General features: G+C 39.5%; 1 protein-coding gene across 17 annotated transcripts in view; it reads right to left on the bottom strand.

Annotated features, from left to right (window-relative positions):
• The window catches only part of RYR2 (ryanodine receptor 2), a 709125-nt gene that overhangs the window by 500364 nt on the left and 190020 nt on the right, over window positions 1–18741 (bottom strand). For all 17 annotated transcript variants that reach the window (XM_073338185.1, XM_073338183.1, XM_073338188.1 and 14 more), the window contains exon 3: window positions 1397–1501. In XM_073338185.1, coding sequence (XP_073194286.1) covers window positions 1397–1501 — 105 coding nt within the window. The remainder of the gene's footprint in view (window positions 1–1396; window positions 1502–18741) is intronic.

Genomic DNA, 18741 nt, shown 5'->3' with positions numbered 1-18741 from the left:
GCAAAAAGAACAGGAGGACTTGTGGCACCTTAGAGACTTATGCTCAAATATTGTTGTGGACATATTGCCATCACTACAGTTCCATTGCAACATCGCTGGACGTCATTTGCAATTGCACAGTTTTGGGGGTTTTTTTCCGAGGGCGGGGGCAGTGTTGACAGCTCATGCTTTTTTGGTGGATGATTGCAGTACGTGCTTGCACTCCTGGTGTATGCTTTCTCCATGGATTTGCTTGCTATTAGTTGCAGTACTTGCAAATTCCAGAAAGAGCAATCCCAGCCTGTAAGTATGTAATTACGCGCAGATCTCAAACATACTACTCTGTGTACTGCTGTTGCAGTTAGTCCTCGGAACAAATGCTCAGAGACACCACATGCTCTGAAGCATGCATGGGAATGTTCCTGGATTTCATATCCCAACTATCATTTTTTAGGCTCAATGCCTGACATTTTCTGGGACTGACTACAGCATATTAGTTTGGAGCTTCCTTTCTCCCAGGCATTCTCAGAGCTTCCAGGGGGTCTGTTTTTCTCCTGCCAGCTATCTTGAGTGACAGATTTGCTATTAATCCCTTCCACTGTTTTGTCTCTGTATGTTACTCCCGTGCTACAGCCACTCTTCCCTTGCCACTCTTCCTCAATTGCAAGCAGCATTCAGGATACAGTCCATGCAAAGTATGTGTGCAATCCTAAATTATGTGACTGTAAGGTAAATGAACTATCCTGTATACACAAAATTAATCATACTATTATGATTTATTTGTAGACAGTTATTTGCTACTCAGAGTTGCTATTTCCTTCATCACTCATGAATACAAGGATGCCTAATTTCCGTATTCATCTAACACCTCTGATTAATATGACATCTTCAATTTTAAATCTGAACTAGTGGACATTTTTGCTCAAGCCACATAGAATAGTGTCATCTTTTTAAAAGAATTAAAAACATGCCTGATTCTGCATTTTAATATTACTGAGTATTTTGATTTGATACAGTGGTGTTTATATGCCACTAGGATGCTCTACAGGCACATAGCCCTGCATTTGGATAGGAGCCTTAATTCTTCTTAAGCCATGATTTAATTATGTGTCTAAACTATGATTATTTTGTTATAGTGATAGTAAGAATGCATTTTCCCTAAGCCACCCTTAATCATAATTTCGCAAATCCTACAGTCAGCTCACTAATTTAGGGCCTCATCTTAAGAGGTGCTGAACTCCCACAACTCATTGACTTCAATGGAAGTTGCAAGTGCTCAGCATTCCTCAGGATGAGGCCCTTACTGTACTGAAGAATGAGACTAAAACTACACAAAAAGGAAGTCATCGTGTTAGTACTGTGGAAGAAATGTTATATATCTCCAGTTGATCAAAAAAGTCTAGGTTGGATTACTTACCCCTTCTGCTTTCTCCTCAGTGTTAGCCAGCATTTCTTGAAGAGCTCGCACTGACAAGGATTGTTCCAGCACAAAAGTACAAATGGAGAGATCCGGTGGAACATTCTAATTGAAGAAAGAATACAAGATTACGTTAATGATGTGGTTGCCATCAGCCAAAGGTTGCTATAAAATCGCTTCCCAAAGCTTCCGTTGCACTCTTACTGTCTCATTGAATCTGAACGGATCTACTTCTAAAGCACGAACACAGAAAACAGAGCGATTATTACACAATTTCTAAAGAGGTGTGTATACACAGATCTATTTTATCTTAAAAGCGGTTTATATATTGTACAATATTCCAAACAGAGCTACACTGAAACATTAAGGTTGCAAAGTTAAACACTCAACAATCAGGAAACGACAAAGCCAAGGTTGCCTGTGCAACCCCTACTGAGTCAGTGTGTGTTATGTTCCTGATCCACAGAGGATATGGGTCTGTTACCAGCTCACGCTGTAGCGACTCATGCATTTAGAGCTAGAGGTCCTTGGTTCAATACTCAATATATCAGCCAAGATGGTGGCAACCAAACCTACATTCCTTACCTTTCCTCCCTAGTGTGCATGCACTATGATGCAATCTTTAATATCACAAGCTGGACAGATAAAACAGATCAGTAGCAATCTATAATATAGGCAGATACAAGTCTAAATGCAGTTTTGCAGATTTCAGGTGTTCTTGCTTTGCACATCTTCATAAATACTGGCTTTATTTACTGCTTATGGTAATGCTGGGGTTTTATTTATTTTTTTAAACATATTTGCTCATAAAGGTACCCTACACATAAATTAGGTTCCTTATCTACTGTCTTGACTACTGCAACCTCTTTCTCTCTGGCCTCCCTGAAATCCCTACCTCACTCCACTCGGGTTTTTTCTTCTCACAGGCACTACTGTACTTTCTTCTAAGCAACCCTTTACGCATGGAACATTATTTATTAACATTACCATAGCACCTTGGAGCTCTAGTCCTGGGGCAGAACCCCATTGTGCTAGGCACTCACCCCAAACTAGCTTATAAAGCCACTACCTTCTTTCAAATCCCTCCCTTCAGACCCACTTCTACTATGATTACTATGAGGAACTTCCAACTGTCTTCATAATACTGTAGTATCCTCAGCACAGGGACTCTGCTTTCACGCTGTGTTTGTATGGCACCTAGCATGATGAGCCTCCAGTGCTGACTGGGATCTCTAAATATGGCTATATGAATAATTAAAATAAGTAATACATTTATTAATTAATGGATACTTATTAAGAGAGATTGGGAAACTCAATTTTCCAGTGAAAAGCAGGAACATATTTTTCACAAAACATTCATGGGGAAAAATTTCCTATTTTTGGACCTACTCTAGTTGGTTAATTAAGAATTAGAGGAAAGAGAAAAAACACGAGTTTTTGGCTTGTGTATTCCATGTAGATACCATTTGGGTAAATATGATCGATACAGGATGTAATTAACTAACTCTTCAATATTCTAAGAAGCTTTAAAAATATTGCAAATATGCATTTAAAAAGGCAGACCAACACACCTTCTCTATTTCCATTTTAAAAAACCATTCAGGAACATTTGCAAATATTTGCAAATATGTAGGAAGCTTGGCATAAGAGATTCAGGACTACGATAGTGAGAATCTGACTCAACTAGAAACTTATAGACATGTGTTGGTGATGTCCCATTGCAAAATAAAGATATTATCAATCTATACTAGATTAAAATGGCAAGAGTAAAAGTCACCAAATACCTGTCATTTCCGGTTTGTGTCCATGATCCTGATCCCATAAATTGGGGAATAAGAACCTATATGTAAAGCCCTGGACCATCCTGTGAACTTTCCCAAATAACAAGAATCTGTCACAGGGAGAGAACATCCTGTCTGAGGGAAAGTCTATACTACAGCATTATCTCAGCACAGCTGCACCGATGTAGCAGAACCACTGTGGCACTTCTGGTGAAGATGTGGTATGTCAATGAGAGAGCGCTCTCCTGTCGGCATAACTACTCCACTTCGGCGAGAAGCGTGATGTAGTGCCAGTGAGGACAGCACAAAACTTGTGTCACTGGGGGCGGGGGAGGAGGGCTTTTTCACACCCCGAGGGACGTAAGTTAGATCAACTTAAGTGGTAGTGTAGACCTGCACTGAATGTGTTACTTCTGTATTGCTCTTGTTCAGCTGAAATACAGTGGCCCACACAACTCTGATAACCTCTACTTGTGTGTTGCCAGGGAATGATTAATACAAACAGAAGGTAAAAAAGCCACATATATTTATAATTGTGTGACTAGATACATGCAACACCAGATGACCTCTCAAGGTCCCTTCCAGTTCTATGATTCTATGAACACTGTTTTTAAAAACTAAGCACATTTATATCCACACCCCATTTTACTCTGAAGGTATTTTATCTCCTACTCTGAGAAGGCACCAGTCCTTTTTATAAACTCCTGATTAGATAACGAGGCTCACCTTTCCTTAATTGTATCAGTTTCAGGAAGTAATCCAGTTGATTTCTTTTTATTCTACCCACTCACTCTCATGGACCAGGGAATTTAGTTGTCCATCTCAGACTTTCCAAGGGAGCAGAGGTTCGGGTGGAATCCACAAAGGGCTTAGCATTGCGATGTATCTCTCTCTGGCCTGATGACTATTCCACTGTGCATATACACTTAAATAGTTTATCTGGCCAGAGAGAGACAGAAGGAATGTGAGAGAATAACTCTGTAGTCCAGAGGCTGGCACACCACTGGGCTGCAAGTTATAAGGCAGGCACCATCACAACCTCCACCTCCAGGTAAATTTTGAACTGCACCCAATCTGGGACTAGTGTTCAGAGGCTGCCTCCCAGGATGGGCCCCGCATGTGACTTAGGCAGCCGAATGCTTGTCTTTCTCCAGTGTGTGAATTGCTCCGGGGCTCAGGCCGGAGACAGGCATTCAGACACCTAGAGTGGGACAGCAATTCACATACCCCAGTGGAAACATTCTAACACCTAAGGTACTTTTACAGTGGAAAGTTAAGTGCCAAGTGAGTTTAGGCACCTAGGAGGCCAGGTGGCTGCCATGTGAGAGTTTTGTGGATTGTAGTGGTGCTGAAGATGGGAAGTTAGGCATCTGAACTCCAGAATAGGGCACCCAGGTTGCTTTGTGGATAATACTCTTCATTTCTTAGGGCACTAGTCGCCTGAACCTGTCTCTGTGCCACTGTCCAGGTCAGGGTGGATTCCCTTTAGTGAGGAAACAGTGATTGTCAAGGCTAAGAAAGCATTTCTTGGCACATACAGAACTTGCATGCTTTGTCACAGTCTAAGCTTATCTAAGAAGTATAGAATACAGATAATACAAGCTTGTATTATTGCAAAAAGTTGACATTGAAAAAATCAGGTTCACAGCCCAGCATAAAAATGGATCACAAAATTAAGCAGAACGACTGTGTATGAAACAGTAATGCCTAAATTACAAGCTAAGAAAGTAGAATCTCATTGCATGTGAGGACTTTTCTTATGTTAATCAACGTACTTCTACTCATACTCCTACACCTTTCCTTCGTGTATCCAGCACCTCTCTTTTCCTTTGTTCTTGCTCTTTTCTTCATATATTAGTTGTATAATTTAGTTTCAGGAACATTTTACTGAGTATTGTAGATCTATTTTACATCATATATATTTTGCATTACAAGACTGTGTTCACTGAAAATTCATGGACTTTTTAAAAAAAATAAACCCTTAAATATAAAAGTTAGATGTTTGCAAATTCATTTTCCTCAAGTATCATTCCCTCTATGAAAAAAATGTTAGTGTATCTGTAATACACAATACTCATTAAGAGCTCATAAAATGTTACTTATTATCCCAAAGTTTAAAGCAATCCTACTCTGTTTTATAACCAATACACATTTCATTACCCTCCAGGATTTTATTTAAATAAACTAAAAGCAATTTAGCAAGAGACATGGTAGATCACCTATCACTGGCAATTTTTAAATCAATATTAGATGTTTCATAAACGAACTGCTCTAGAAATTATTTTGGGGAAGTTCAATGGCCTGTGTTATACTGGAGGTCAGAGCAGATGATCACGGTTTTCCCTTCTGCCTTGGAATCTATGAATCAAAATATTGCTTGCATTTTAAAGTATTACCCTACGCTAAGAAACTCAAAGTTGAGCAAATGTTTTCTTGTTTTCTTAGAAGTATAAAAATAATTTAAAGTAAAAACGTGCCATCACCCTGGTCCATGGCATATATTAAAAACACACATTCAGTCAAACTTCCAACATCAAAAAAAGCCTAAGTATGTATAAGTTTCATTACCACTCTCCTTACTATGGTTTCTCAATAGCTTCCTAGACATTAATATGGCCTATTTTGTCATAGTATTAAAGCACCACACAAAACTTTAGTTTGTCCTTACAATGCACCTGTGACATGGAGAAGAATGGTTATCCCAACTACACGGTGAGAGAACTGAGGGCTCAAATGTAAAAGAGGTTATTCACTGCTAAGAGGTCCACTTGGTAAACACTTGAAGTTTTCCATTCTAATTTAATCTCAGAGAATTGAGCTGCCTGTAACATTCCAATCCCCCCACCAAACCCTCGCAGCCATGGTCAAATAAAAGTTCAAACAAACGTCTATTCCACTGTGCTCAGAAGTCAGCTATTCTGGACCTGGTACACTACTCTTTTTACTGCTTGTTTTCCAATAAATAAAAATCAGGTTAATTGTTTTCAAACCTCTCTTTTTACTTTATCATCAACTCTTACAAAAAACTTTCCTCTTGTTATCCTCACTTTTTCACATCTACCTGCACTGGGAATTGCATTTCCTAGCTGCAGTGTAGCCACACTCATTGCCTTCCATGCGAATTGGGACTCTCAACTCACAGGATGAGGCCCTTATGACATAAGGGCCCAATTCACAGGCCACAGAAGTCAATGGGAGTCTTGATACTGGCTTCAGTAGGCTGTGCATCAGGCACTAAATGAGCAAATTTAGAGTTATATTAGGAACATTTTGCTACAAAACCATCACTACCCACCAACTCATCCCTGCGGTGCCACACAAAGTCACAAACACCAGTGACCAGTTGAAAATTTACAACAGCTTAATAGTAACATTGAATTATTTCTAAGTTCCATGGAGGATAATTGCTACCGACACTAGCAATTATTACCTCTGCATTCAAGCTAGAAGTCAAATATTGTTGGATCATATTAAAAGTACTTCTGTATCAAAATCACAAATGAGTTTGATTCCCCTTAATTAGTAATATCCTGGAATTTAAACTAAGACATCTCTTGGTTTTTGGTACTGTTTCTCTCCCTCTCTGTGTGAAACTTGCAAGCTGCTAATTGTGTTAGTACATTCTAAGACAGAGTCTGTTCTCAAAGCAGTTCTTTGTAACAACAACTCCTCACACAGAGAGAGACTCAAAGCAATACTCTGTACCAACAGAAACAGCACCCAGAAACTCCCCACCCTTTTGTTGTATTCATCTCGCTTTGTTAACAATTGTGATTAAAACAGAGATAGAGGATGTATGTGGATGGATGCTTGGTGCGGATAATAACTAAATGATCAGGGAGGTGCCAGCCTAAGAATCCAGTGTCCATCGGCTGATGAAGACGTCAAGTGGAAATAACTAGAGGACCCCCGGAGGGCAGACTGGAATCCACCCAACAGCCTCAAGAATGGGAGAACCAAAGAACAAGATAACATCTGGCAGCATGGAGCCATCAGGAATGTGCCATCTGCTGATTGATTCAGCAACAGCATGATGAAGCAATTCCCATAGACTGGCATAGGAAGAAATTCCTATAAAAATGGACTCTAGAAAGTGAGAACTTTGGGGTCTGATTCTGCAAACCAACTTCCAGGAGCATCAGATGAGCATCTGACAAGGGCCTGCTCCCTCCTCATGTCCAGGCCACCTGGCCAGTGGCTTGGCATGAGCAACTCTAAGGCTGGTAACTATGATAACAACTTTGCAGAACCTGTGTGTGTGAGTGTATGAATGAATGTGTGAATATAAATATGAAATTGAATGGAATGTTATAGCTATAACTAACTGCATACTATGATTCTTTCTGTATTCACAATAAATGTGGCATTTTGCCTTTTCCGCTTTAATAAGATCCTGCTGGTTTTTATTTTATTGGTATAACAACATCACTGTAAAATCTGCTAAAGTAATGGTTGTATTCATATCAGTTTATTTGAAGGTTATTTCACGTACATTTTCAGAATTGGATAATGTGCGAATAATGGCCTTTAACATGAAATATGGCTGATGACTTCAAGAGCAGCAAGTAATGCTTTATCTGTTTCCATCTGAAGTATTTTTAAAGGACTAGATTTTCTTTGTTAGTTCTTGTTTGATTATGTACCATCTATATTATAGAAAAGTTGTCTGGAAAACCCAGTCATAATCATACACTAACATGCATATAAAAACTTAAACAAGTAGGTTTTCCAATTATCAGACCAGCAATATATTAAATTTCAAAAGATGCAGTAGGGATAGGGGAATGAAAAATAAACTATATCGGAATAACTATTAAACTTTGCATCATTGATTATGATATGTGAATCTCGAGGTCAGTAATGTTAACCAAATTCATATATTTTAACTCATTCAACTCTATTCAACATAAGGAAATATTGTATAACTGTCTTTAATATTTACTACAATAGTTGGTTTGTTTAGAGATAATTACCTACATTCTAGAACTCTTTGTATAATAACCTCTCTGGGCATTTTACTATGCTTATTGCCACAGTATCTCTGTACTAAAACACTCCATGTTAATATTTGTGTAGTAAAATGTGCTTCACTGGCATACCTCCATGGGCAGCCTGATATGCCAGTTAAGCAACCATTCCCTTTATTAGAAGCCTATTGAACGAGGCTTTAGCATTACTGATCATGAATAAAAGACAATGGGTGGATTTTTTCCATATTATTTCAGGATCTCTAATTCTAATTCTGACTCATCACAGAAACAATCCTGGAAGAAAATAGGCACATATTCAGGACAGGCTCTGTCAATTTTAAATTAATTTAATTTAAAATAATGCCAACAGCCACACTAGCCTAGGCTGGCAATGAAGGCCATGGACTCAAAGCTGTCCCTTGGTATGATTATTCTGCTGTTCATTCAGTAAAGAAAAAAAACTATGTATCTTTTCATATGAAGGGGGTTATGATCTACTTGCACAAACAATGCTGACCTCAATGTCTCATGAATGTGTGTGTAAAACGGAAGCACCATCATCTTCAGCTGTAAAGACGGTTGTGTCTCTTCTGCTTTCTCTCTGTTATAAGTTATCAGCAAATTCCCTGGTTCCTCTGATGGAGCCCATGACATTGCTTTTGCTGTGACATCCCTCCACTTCCAATCTTAGTTGCTAAGGGGAACTGACTTGATGTTTACACAGGTCTAAAATGTTCAAACTCAGGTACCTAAAGTTAGGTTCCTTATCAAGTGACCTGATTTACAAAATTGCTGAGCATCCACATCTTGCACTGACATTAATAGGTACCATTGCTGCCCAGCACCTCTGAAAAACTAGGCCATTTTGGTGCCTAACTTTGAGAATTGAGGTGGAACAGTGGGAATGAGGGTTTAAGCAGAACATCTGTACCCCTGTTCATGGGAGTAGACTGACAGAATTGGAATGAATTACCCACTTCCAAACCTGCTCAAACTTCCAGAGCCAAAAATCTCTTTTTTCAGTCCTACTTATTCTGCCTTTTTTGAAAACTGCTAGTGGAAAAGCCCCTTGTATGTGTATGTGTGTGTGGTTTTTTCTTTTTCTTTCTTTTTTTTTTAAAAAAAGAGACTAAGATATAGACCATATCAACTTTTAAAAGTCAAAGCGAACAGGGAATAGCAAGCCAAAACTGTTCCTCAGCCAGCATTTATCCCATGGATTATCTGATGATTAATGGTTCCATCCCTACTAAAACTGTGTAATAGGTGTAAATGTAATGGGTATGCTTTGTACATAAAGGCTGAAACCAAGGGGCTTCCCCAACAGAATGGTCACTCCCATGGTGTAAGCACTCCCATGGTGTCAGCTCACCTGTATTCATCACAACCAAGACAACGAACCATTTCTCTCTTAAGTTTATGAAATGAAAATGACTTTTTAAAAATTTGTGATGTAATTTAAAGAGATTTTGCAATATTGGCGCTTAAAGAGCTTGCTGGAGCCAGTGCTAGGTTCTTTGGTGCCCTAAGCCAACAGAGGATGTGATGTCTTTCATTCCATTGTTTCCGGCTTAGCTTCTCCTAACAACCAAGTCAGCCCCCTCAAAACATCATTCATTTGGGTCCCTCCAGCTTCCAAATACTCTAGAAATCAGATTCAGGAGGACTAGTGGATATATAAGGCACTCAGATGTTACCATGTAAGGGGCAGTCAGTTTCTAGGATCCTGTATACAGGTGCATAGCTCTCTCTAGACTCAGACCTGTTATAACGCACTCAGACTGTGCGTAAAAAACACACCACTCTGGCTGCCATGGGAGTCAGCAGAAAACAATATAATAGATATAAATCCAGAAATATAAAATGTTGGAGTGTCTCTCTGTGGCAGAAGGAGCTAAGAGCAGGGTTAGAGGAGTCCTTAACACAGCAACCTGAGAAAAAGCAAGTTCAAGAAGCAGCACAGGTTCAGGTTTAAAATTTGTTATTTAAGTTACCAATAAAGGAATGGGGTAAGTATGGACCATATCAGTGTGCATACACTGAATTAGAAGGAGGATGATTTGAGAGAAACCCATTGGGTATCATTAGAAATAAGTAAAATCTGGATACCATAGATACATCTATCAGATTTATTAAATACTCTCAGTCAGAAGATGGTGGTTTGTCTGGCTATGCCGAAAGAATGACAGGAAACATTAGATATGGGTTTAATCAGGCTGCAACTTTATTATTAGACAGATGTCTAGGACTAACCCAGCGGCTAAAATATGTGCAGTGCAGGTGCAAAATTTATGTCCCTCCAGCAGAGTCACTGCCGGGACCTTACCAATTCAGGGGGAGGGGGGGCTTTCACCAGCTCCCCCCCAACCTTTTCATCCAGGTACCTCCAGCAATTCCCTTGCCAGGACCTTATCGACCACAGCCCATCATAGGAGGGGTTAAGGTGGACTATAATGATGGGGGGGTTGGCTCCGTGCTGTACCAATCACAGGAGTCCCCAACTGCCCCCGGCTTGCTCTATTACCAAGCACCTCTCCTTAATTCCTTTTCCAAGCCATTTTTTCATTCTTTTGTGCCTTAATTTATGGAGTACCTGCACTGAACATCCACCATAAGGAGGCACCAGCCATTAGCTTGGCTGCCTCCTCCCCACACCCACCTGCATTCCCAGAAATCTCCAAATGGCCTTTTGCCTAGCAGCCCTTCTGAGGATAAAGGACCCATTGTCCCATGTGTGATTGTTGAGGGGCACCAGCAGCTGCATTGTCCTTGACCCGGTTCTGCAACAACCGCCCTCCACAGAGGGCCTCATAGGTGACTCATCCTCCGGATCCTTGAATAGACAAGAATCCTTAAAAGAAAAAGGAAACAACTTGTAAGCTGGAGCCAAAAATCTGCATTCCACTGACCACATCACATTCCAAGGTTCCAGAGAGCCCGTGGCATGTGCTGGGTTCACCGCTATCCCTTGTTGGAAGCTCATGAAATCTGTGAAACTGGAAATGAGACAAGGCGTCTGCTATGCCATTATTCATGCCTGGCACGTGCTTGGAAGAAAAACAGATGTTGAAGGTTAAGCATTGTAGAACAAACACCGAGGAAGGCGGAAAAATTCCCCACTGCACCTGGCCAATATGGTGGTAAGGGAAAAATTCCTTCCCATCCCCCCTTAGTGGGGCTAGCTAGCCCACAGCAGATATAGCTAAATACCTGGCATATTTGTGACCTAATTTGCTGCCCAGCCTATTTGAGTGAAGAGGGGAGTGGCCAGGCCCAGATGACCTCTTTAAACCCCTCATTCCTAGGTGATGAGTCATCCACAACGCTGACTACTCTTTCAGCAGCTTTACGTATCCCCTCCTCCCCCAAGCCAGAAAGCATTGCCTTCTTCTCCCGGCCAGCCAGCTAAACTCCTCCCTGCTTAAGTGCAGGGCGGCGATTAGTAATAGCCTAATGACTGGATGACCACACAGTTTTCTGTGCTGTCTCCTCAGAAATGAAATACCATAAGTCAGATGCCTATGTAGCTCATACCTAAAGATGCCCTTAGACTGTTTTGTTTCCATGCTTCAGTAGCTACCTAGCTGATTACCATCTCAGTTTTCTGTAGCTGTTCTCACAGACTAGAACACCACACACTCACAGGTGTCTTGTTACCATTTGGAGACTAGTTAGCATGCCTATTGTTGAAATCAGTTGTTCCAGTTGTGATGGTCCAATGTCAGTCTCAATCAGCCTTCAATTAGCATGATATTGCTTCATCTCTTTATCATATCTCTGATGTGGTTCCTCTACATCCATAATGGGAAGGAATATCCTGAAGTGTGAGGACTGTAATTTCAAAGCCCTATCCAGATCTAAATCACCCTGAAGCATATCAGCCTTAAGAAGGAGAGTGTCCCAGGTTTTAGAAGGATCCATGTTCTCTGCGTCCCATCTCAGACTTCATGAAGTGTCTGGATTATTTTGACATTAGATTTGTGCTCTACAGATTTCCTATTCATTTCAGATCACTGAAAGAAACTTGTAGAGTTAAGTGGAGAAAAGACAAATAAGTGGATGTTTGAATCTTTCCTTTGAGTTGACACTACAGTTGTCAACTAACAAAGCATCTTTGTTTCCCAGTTTTCCACATTTTCTACTGCAGAATCCCCTCCTAAAACATCTAGCAGTAGAAAAATCCAACCATCGATGAATTAGCAAAAGGTATGCACAGAGAAAAATATAACTGTCCTGGAACAAGCAGTGCAGTAGTTTGTCTCAATTTATCACCAGAAATCACTCTTTCATTCCCAGACAGGTTAGCATGACAGTAAAAAAGACTGAAATCATCTCCTTGTCTAAATTCCAGATGGTGAGCATCAGCTGCTACCTCGTGACAAGAATTGAATCAGGGTGGGCAGTGGAAACGTTCAGTTTGTTGACACAGTTTTCTCCTGATAGTTTCCTTTAAAAGTCACATACAGTCTGTTTCCAATGGCATGGTCACATTAGTAAGACATTGTTTTTCCGCACATTTGTAGGCAGCTCCTAAGCCTTTACTGTAGTTTTTGTTGTTGTTACTTCCTCATTTCTAGATGGGTCTTGAAAACCTGCACCTTTGGCATCTTTGCCTGTTAAAGCCACAGGTAAGGTGTATTTTCTTCTAATATTTTTCCCCGTCCTTCCCAATGGTGGTGAAGTTTTAACACTGGTGAGCCACTGAGACACAATGATTTCCCTTTGGTGATTATGTCTCCCGGTTTGGTCTCTGAAATGTTAAAACTCTTAGCAGTAGATAACAGTGACATGGCTGGGGATTCACACGTCCAACATTTTAACCTTATTAGACAAACTCGGGTCAGTCTGCCTGGCAACCATGATAGCAATAGGAACTGCCAATGAGGGAAAACTCAAATGGACAATATCTTGTAGTAAATCACCATAAGTACAAATGTACTAATTTTGCAAGTAATTAGGACAACCCCATGCCAATTAATCAAAAATAGAATCCCATACAGTGGTTCACAGGCACATATACAAGTTAACAAACATCTTGTTTAACTGTACACTGATCAAATGGATTCTACTGTATTATGTGAATCTCATCTGAGCAATTCAAATTTTTTGTAAAAATACAGCTCACTTTAATTTTTAAAAAGTATTAGCTCCTCAGTAACTTGCATCTGCCACATAATTAGCAGTCTGCCACATCTGAGAGCCACTGAAACTTGGCCTTGCCGCAGAAGTTAGGTGTGTAGATCCCTGTTGCAGGAAATATAAGATCTTGCTTATGGATACAAAAGTCACATTGAATGTCTGAGTCCTGTTTCGTTTTGTAATGCTTTCAGTTATTTCTTATACATTCAACACTTGTACCCTGGTTCAGTGTTGGCATGATGATCATAATGTAACCTTGCTTGTTTTTAATCAAATAAATCAGTTCAAAATACCTAAACCATCAACAAAAATTACATTTCTGTCAATGTCAAACCTCATATAGTAAAAGGAAACACTTAAAAATACTATAATAGCAAGAAATTAACTGAAAAACAATATCCTGCAACAGGCCAGAAGAATGTTTGAGAGCTGTGTAAAATGGCCATAATGCAAATGAGAATAGGGCCATTGCATTTTGCTTCATTTAGACAATATGATTTGATTGGCCTGCTTCTTGAGTTTTCCTCAGTATTTAATGGCTCCTGCCTTTGACAAACATTTCCATTTCATAACATGTGTTTTTCTCAATGGCAAAACAGAAACACTGCATCATTTTGCAGCAAGCTACTACACGTGCAAATCAGAGTTAAGTACAGAGAAGCCAATATATATGATCATTTAGGAGTCATTGCATTGCTGTGGTGTTTCTTTTTTTCTTGCCTCCCCCTTTTTTTGTCTTGTCATCTCAAGTTAGCACACAAATTTTATTTATTATCTGAAAAATCAGTGTGGCAGTCTCTTGATCAGATTCTCAAGATGGAGGTTTTCCACGTGACTAATTATGCCTTTATATTATTATTTTTAAAAGTTTTACTAAGTAACTGTTGTTGGTAATTAGAAATAGCGTGTGGAGTATATTTTTATGTAAAAGAAAATTGAAAGCTTTTGTGCCAGCTTTTTTATTTTAAATTCTCAAATGATATGACCATAACAGCACATTTCAAATTAGGTTTTACAATGGAGTACTCTGTATTTGAAATGTAAGCAAAAAAACAAATATTTTTTGGAAAACATATCAATACTTTTATTTATTACGGTAATAAATTTAATCACTTTCATTTGCAGAGGCAGCACTTTAGAACTTTTAGGAAATTAATTTTTGATATAGCACAAGCAAATTATCTATTTTGTTTCCATGGTGATGAATTAGTTTTGTTTGTTACACTAGATCTGTTTTGCTGCTTGAAACATGGATGGAATCATTTCAGTCTCTACTGCCCACCTAAGAAGTCTTAATAAGGAAGACTATAAATGGTCCACAAGAGCCATTATGAACAACTGAGTTAATCACGGGATTTTAAGGAGTCTAAATGAATATTTATGGCTCTGATCCATTCTTTCAATTTCCATTCACTTTTTTAAAATCAACATCAATCTAAGAACCGCACTATACAGTGTCTTTTCCTGGGTTTGGGGGGGACAGATGTCTTAATAAACCACCAAAATACATTTAAGAAATGTATTTTGGTGGTTTATTACAGTGCCACACTAGCAATCCTCTATTATCTGTGCCTTAACTTCCCTTTAAATTACCTTTTTGGAGTTGAAATTTCTCTTGCTTTTCCTCGACTAAACAGAAAAGCATACTTTAATATGCACCATTCTCCTCTCAAATATACAAAATGGATTTTTATTCCAATTTTCTGCTTTCTGCACAGGTACAAATTTCCTATTGACATCAGTGAGAGATTCATTCCTGCAAGGTGAGTTGAGATAGAGATCCACTGTATGGAAAGGAGAATCTAGCCTTAAGCTTGAAGGAAATTTGTTTAGCTGATTTTAAGTTACAAGCATAAAAAATTGTTTTATCTATTACAACATTCTTTAGGCCCTTTTTATTTTTAGTTACTTTGTGCTGACTTTTACACTCAGTCTTTCACAGTTGGGGAGAAGCACAGTAGGATAAAAAAATTACCAAGCAGCGTTTTCAGCTCAGTATATATGGACAGACGAAACTCAGCAACTTCCTCATGAATGGAGAAAAGTCACTTCATACCAATCTATAAACTACACAGCAACTCAACTGAAACAGATTTTTATAATCAAATGTGCTAAACAAAAGCAGAACAGATTTTTTTTGTCCCAAGATGTTGAAAATTAAAGTGCATAAACTGGTCCACTGAAGGAAAAATCCCCAAAGATTAAGGTACAGCGGAAGATACAGACAGTCCTAACCCTCATTCTGATTAGTTGGTTTGGCCTTCTCAGTATCACCAACTTCCAACAGAGAACAGCTGGGACCTCATTGCTGAAAGTCAAAGCAAAAAACTTTCTATCACCTTTGGCCAAGATCAGACTTGTTGCAAGCAGGTGCATTTCCAACTAAACTTGATAGAGATGTACTTGTCCTTGTCTGGTCTTAATATATTACATGTGGAAGGGAAAAAAGTCAGGGAACAAAGCTCACAGAGGCAAGCTGGCTAAAGGGAAGGAAAGCAGATGGAAGGGCGGGAGGACCGCCCCAATAACCCGAGAGCAGGGTGCCCTTGGGCTGGCAAGCAGAGCAAGAACAGATCTCAGCAGCACTGTGGAGCTGAGTGTACTAGAGACTGAGCAGGATCTGTCTGCACTGTGGAAGCACTGTCTGGTTTGCTGCTGGGGAGAAGGCTTTTCAGTGGGATAGAGGCAGCTGGAGAGCAGAAAAGCAAAGCAAAGATCTCATTTTAAAAAGAGGTATTGTTGTAGAGGATGGCCTTCTGCCAATTTACTTGAAGTTTAACAGTGGGGTGACAGCTTGTGGGATAGATGGCTACAGTTACTAAGGGTACAAAGCCTAAATTGGGTGGGTGGCCAACAGCCATCCCGTGGAAGGACCGCACACCCATGTGCACTCTGAGGAGAAGCTCCATGATTCAGTGTTCTTGGTCACCTAGGAGAAGCAAAGCCAAGGCAGTCATAGATTAGTCCAGGAATTCTAGTCACCTCTTCAGCCTTAAAACTGAACTGCATGTGCATGGATGTACATGCTGGCTTACAAATGCATGTCCAACATCCCAAGTGTCACTTACTGTGCATATATCATATCAGATTCTCTCTCATCATACAGGGTTGGTTATGTCTTCCCTTCTCTTTAGTGCTCTCAGCATCCCATGTTATTTACTCTGTCCAAAGTTTCTACAACTGCCATTTAGAAACAAAAAACAGTGGCTATTCCCTACAGTCTCCAGTGTTTGGATTCAGGCTGGTGGTAAATACACCAGGTGTAATGCTGTAAACTTTAGCTATTTAGTTAGTATTTAGTCTCAGAAGTATTTCAAAAGTCAGGCACCTTTTGTCTTCCCTATGATACAGGAGCAATCTCTTGTTGCAAGCCATAAAGTATCTTGAATGGTGAAATCTGGTTCCCTCTGTTGCTGCTGCTGCAATCTTACATGAAGAATTTGTAAATGCTTGGAGCTCGATTCTGATCTCAGCTGCAAATCTGGAGTTGATTCCACTGTCTCAGTGGGTGGTTCCAGATAACTCCACAAAACAGATGAAGTCAAGCTCTAAATTTACACTACTGTAACAGAGCAAAATCTGTCCCGTAAGGGTGAATTCTGTCTTTAGTTAGTTATGCAGATTTAGTTGCCTTTTTAAAAAAAGTGACAGGATTGGGTACATGTATCTGAGTGTAGAATTTTGCCTAACCATTGTCTTTTTGTTGTTGTTGTAAGACACATGGTACAAGGACTAGGAATGTGGTTCAGTTTTGAAAGCAGCAGCAGGATTTATGTGCCTATATATACACCCACACAGCATGTACACACAAGTTGAGCATTTGATTACTGGTGTTGAGGACAGGAAGGTACAGATACTCTAGGGCAATCTAAAAAAAAGATCAAAAATAGAAAAAATTAAAATACATATTCAAAATAGCTGGGACGGTTCTCTCTTATGTCTCTAAAGGGAACTATTTCTCACTGAAGTATACAGTGCAAAAAAGTCATCCAAAATTTTTAAGTAAAAGTTTAATTAATGAGCCATTGTTCCAGTAGTGATCAGATCCGTCAGGAGGCATGCATATTAGTATTGAAGTGCTACTGATGCACATCTCTGATTGCATTTGGCTTTCCCTCTCACACCACACATGCAACCAAGGCATGCAGCAATATCCAGCTAATGCACTCTACCACGGCTCATTGCTATGCTACCATCTATCAAGCTAGCTTTGGGATGGCATCATCCTTGGGAAGTAAAAGTTGTTATGAGAGCACTTAAAGGGCTTCATGCTGAGTCAGAGTTAAGACTCAGCTTCAGTGATACACATTGCCCACTCCAGGCTTCCAGATGCAGGACAGTAATTTGCTCATGGAAAGTAAATTTTAAATGGTCAATACCATTACCCCCGTCCCAACCATATATCAATTTGCTACAGAGCTAATTTCAGGCAGGACTGAGGCTTTCAAAGGAATCCAAGCTTACTGACCATTAGCCATTCTTCCAGAGTCCATGGAAGGAACAGGAACAGCATTTCTATAAATTTGCTGAGAGAGAAAATCTACATTGCAGCACTTTCCCATTATTCATACTTGTCTAATGGATATTTAAATGATTTTATAGGCAATCTCTTTCATAGTTCACATTTCAGAAAGTATAATATTTTGTTTTAGAAAACCTCATACAATACTTTTCACGTAAGTTATGTACCCAATCGTTCTCTTCTTTTTATACTATACTTCTGCTCTAGCAGTCAAAATATTACAGACCTTGATATTATAACAATTTGGCTTTGCTCTTTGCTAATGATCAATCCACAGCTTAGACATTAAATTAATCATAGCCTAGTTAATTTTAAATGGGTTTTGATAATTTATGTGGTTATCATTAATTTTGATTAACATCTCCCAGAATAATTGCCTCATTTATTTCTGGTCGCAAACGTTCCACAGTTGAGTCGTAACTTAGAAGAATACCAAGAAATACTGAAGTTTTTCCAACCTTTGCTACCATTAAGAGACATTCAGATTGGGGTGGATGGCTCATAGGATTTGTATGGGAGCACAGATCAAAGCTGGCCCAAGTTCGTAAAGATTCAAAGTCATCGTTTCTTATGGTTCTTTGGTCACATGTAACGTAAGGTGGTCCTAGTGGGAAGGTAATCACAGACTGTCCCTTTTTTTTTTTTTTCACATCAGCAAAGAGATCTAACAGCTTGAAGTCTGAACTAGCCTCTCACCCCTAAACATCTTCCCTTCAGTAGAGGGCTAGGATACATGGATGGGGAAAGCTTTCATTACTGCTGTTAGGCTGGGGACTATAACCTGAAGAGGGACTCATCCAAGACCTTCCACGAACACTCAATTTGTTTATGAGATTTTATTTATTAGTAAAATATTAAAGCCTGTTGCTAAGTCAAACTGATCATTTGGGCAGGAAAGATTAGATAGTAGCTATCAGTACGGGCATCACCATA

The sequence above is a fragment of the Lepidochelys kempii genome, chromosome 3 (assembly GCF_965140265.1).
Source record: "Lepidochelys kempii isolate rLepKem1 chromosome 3, rLepKem1.hap2, whole genome shotgun sequence".
Taxonomy (NCBI): Eukaryota; Metazoa; Chordata; order Testudines; family Cheloniidae; genus Lepidochelys; species Lepidochelys kempii.
Note: the sequence above shows the minus strand (reverse complement) of the source record. Positions and strands in the feature narration are given on the sequence as shown.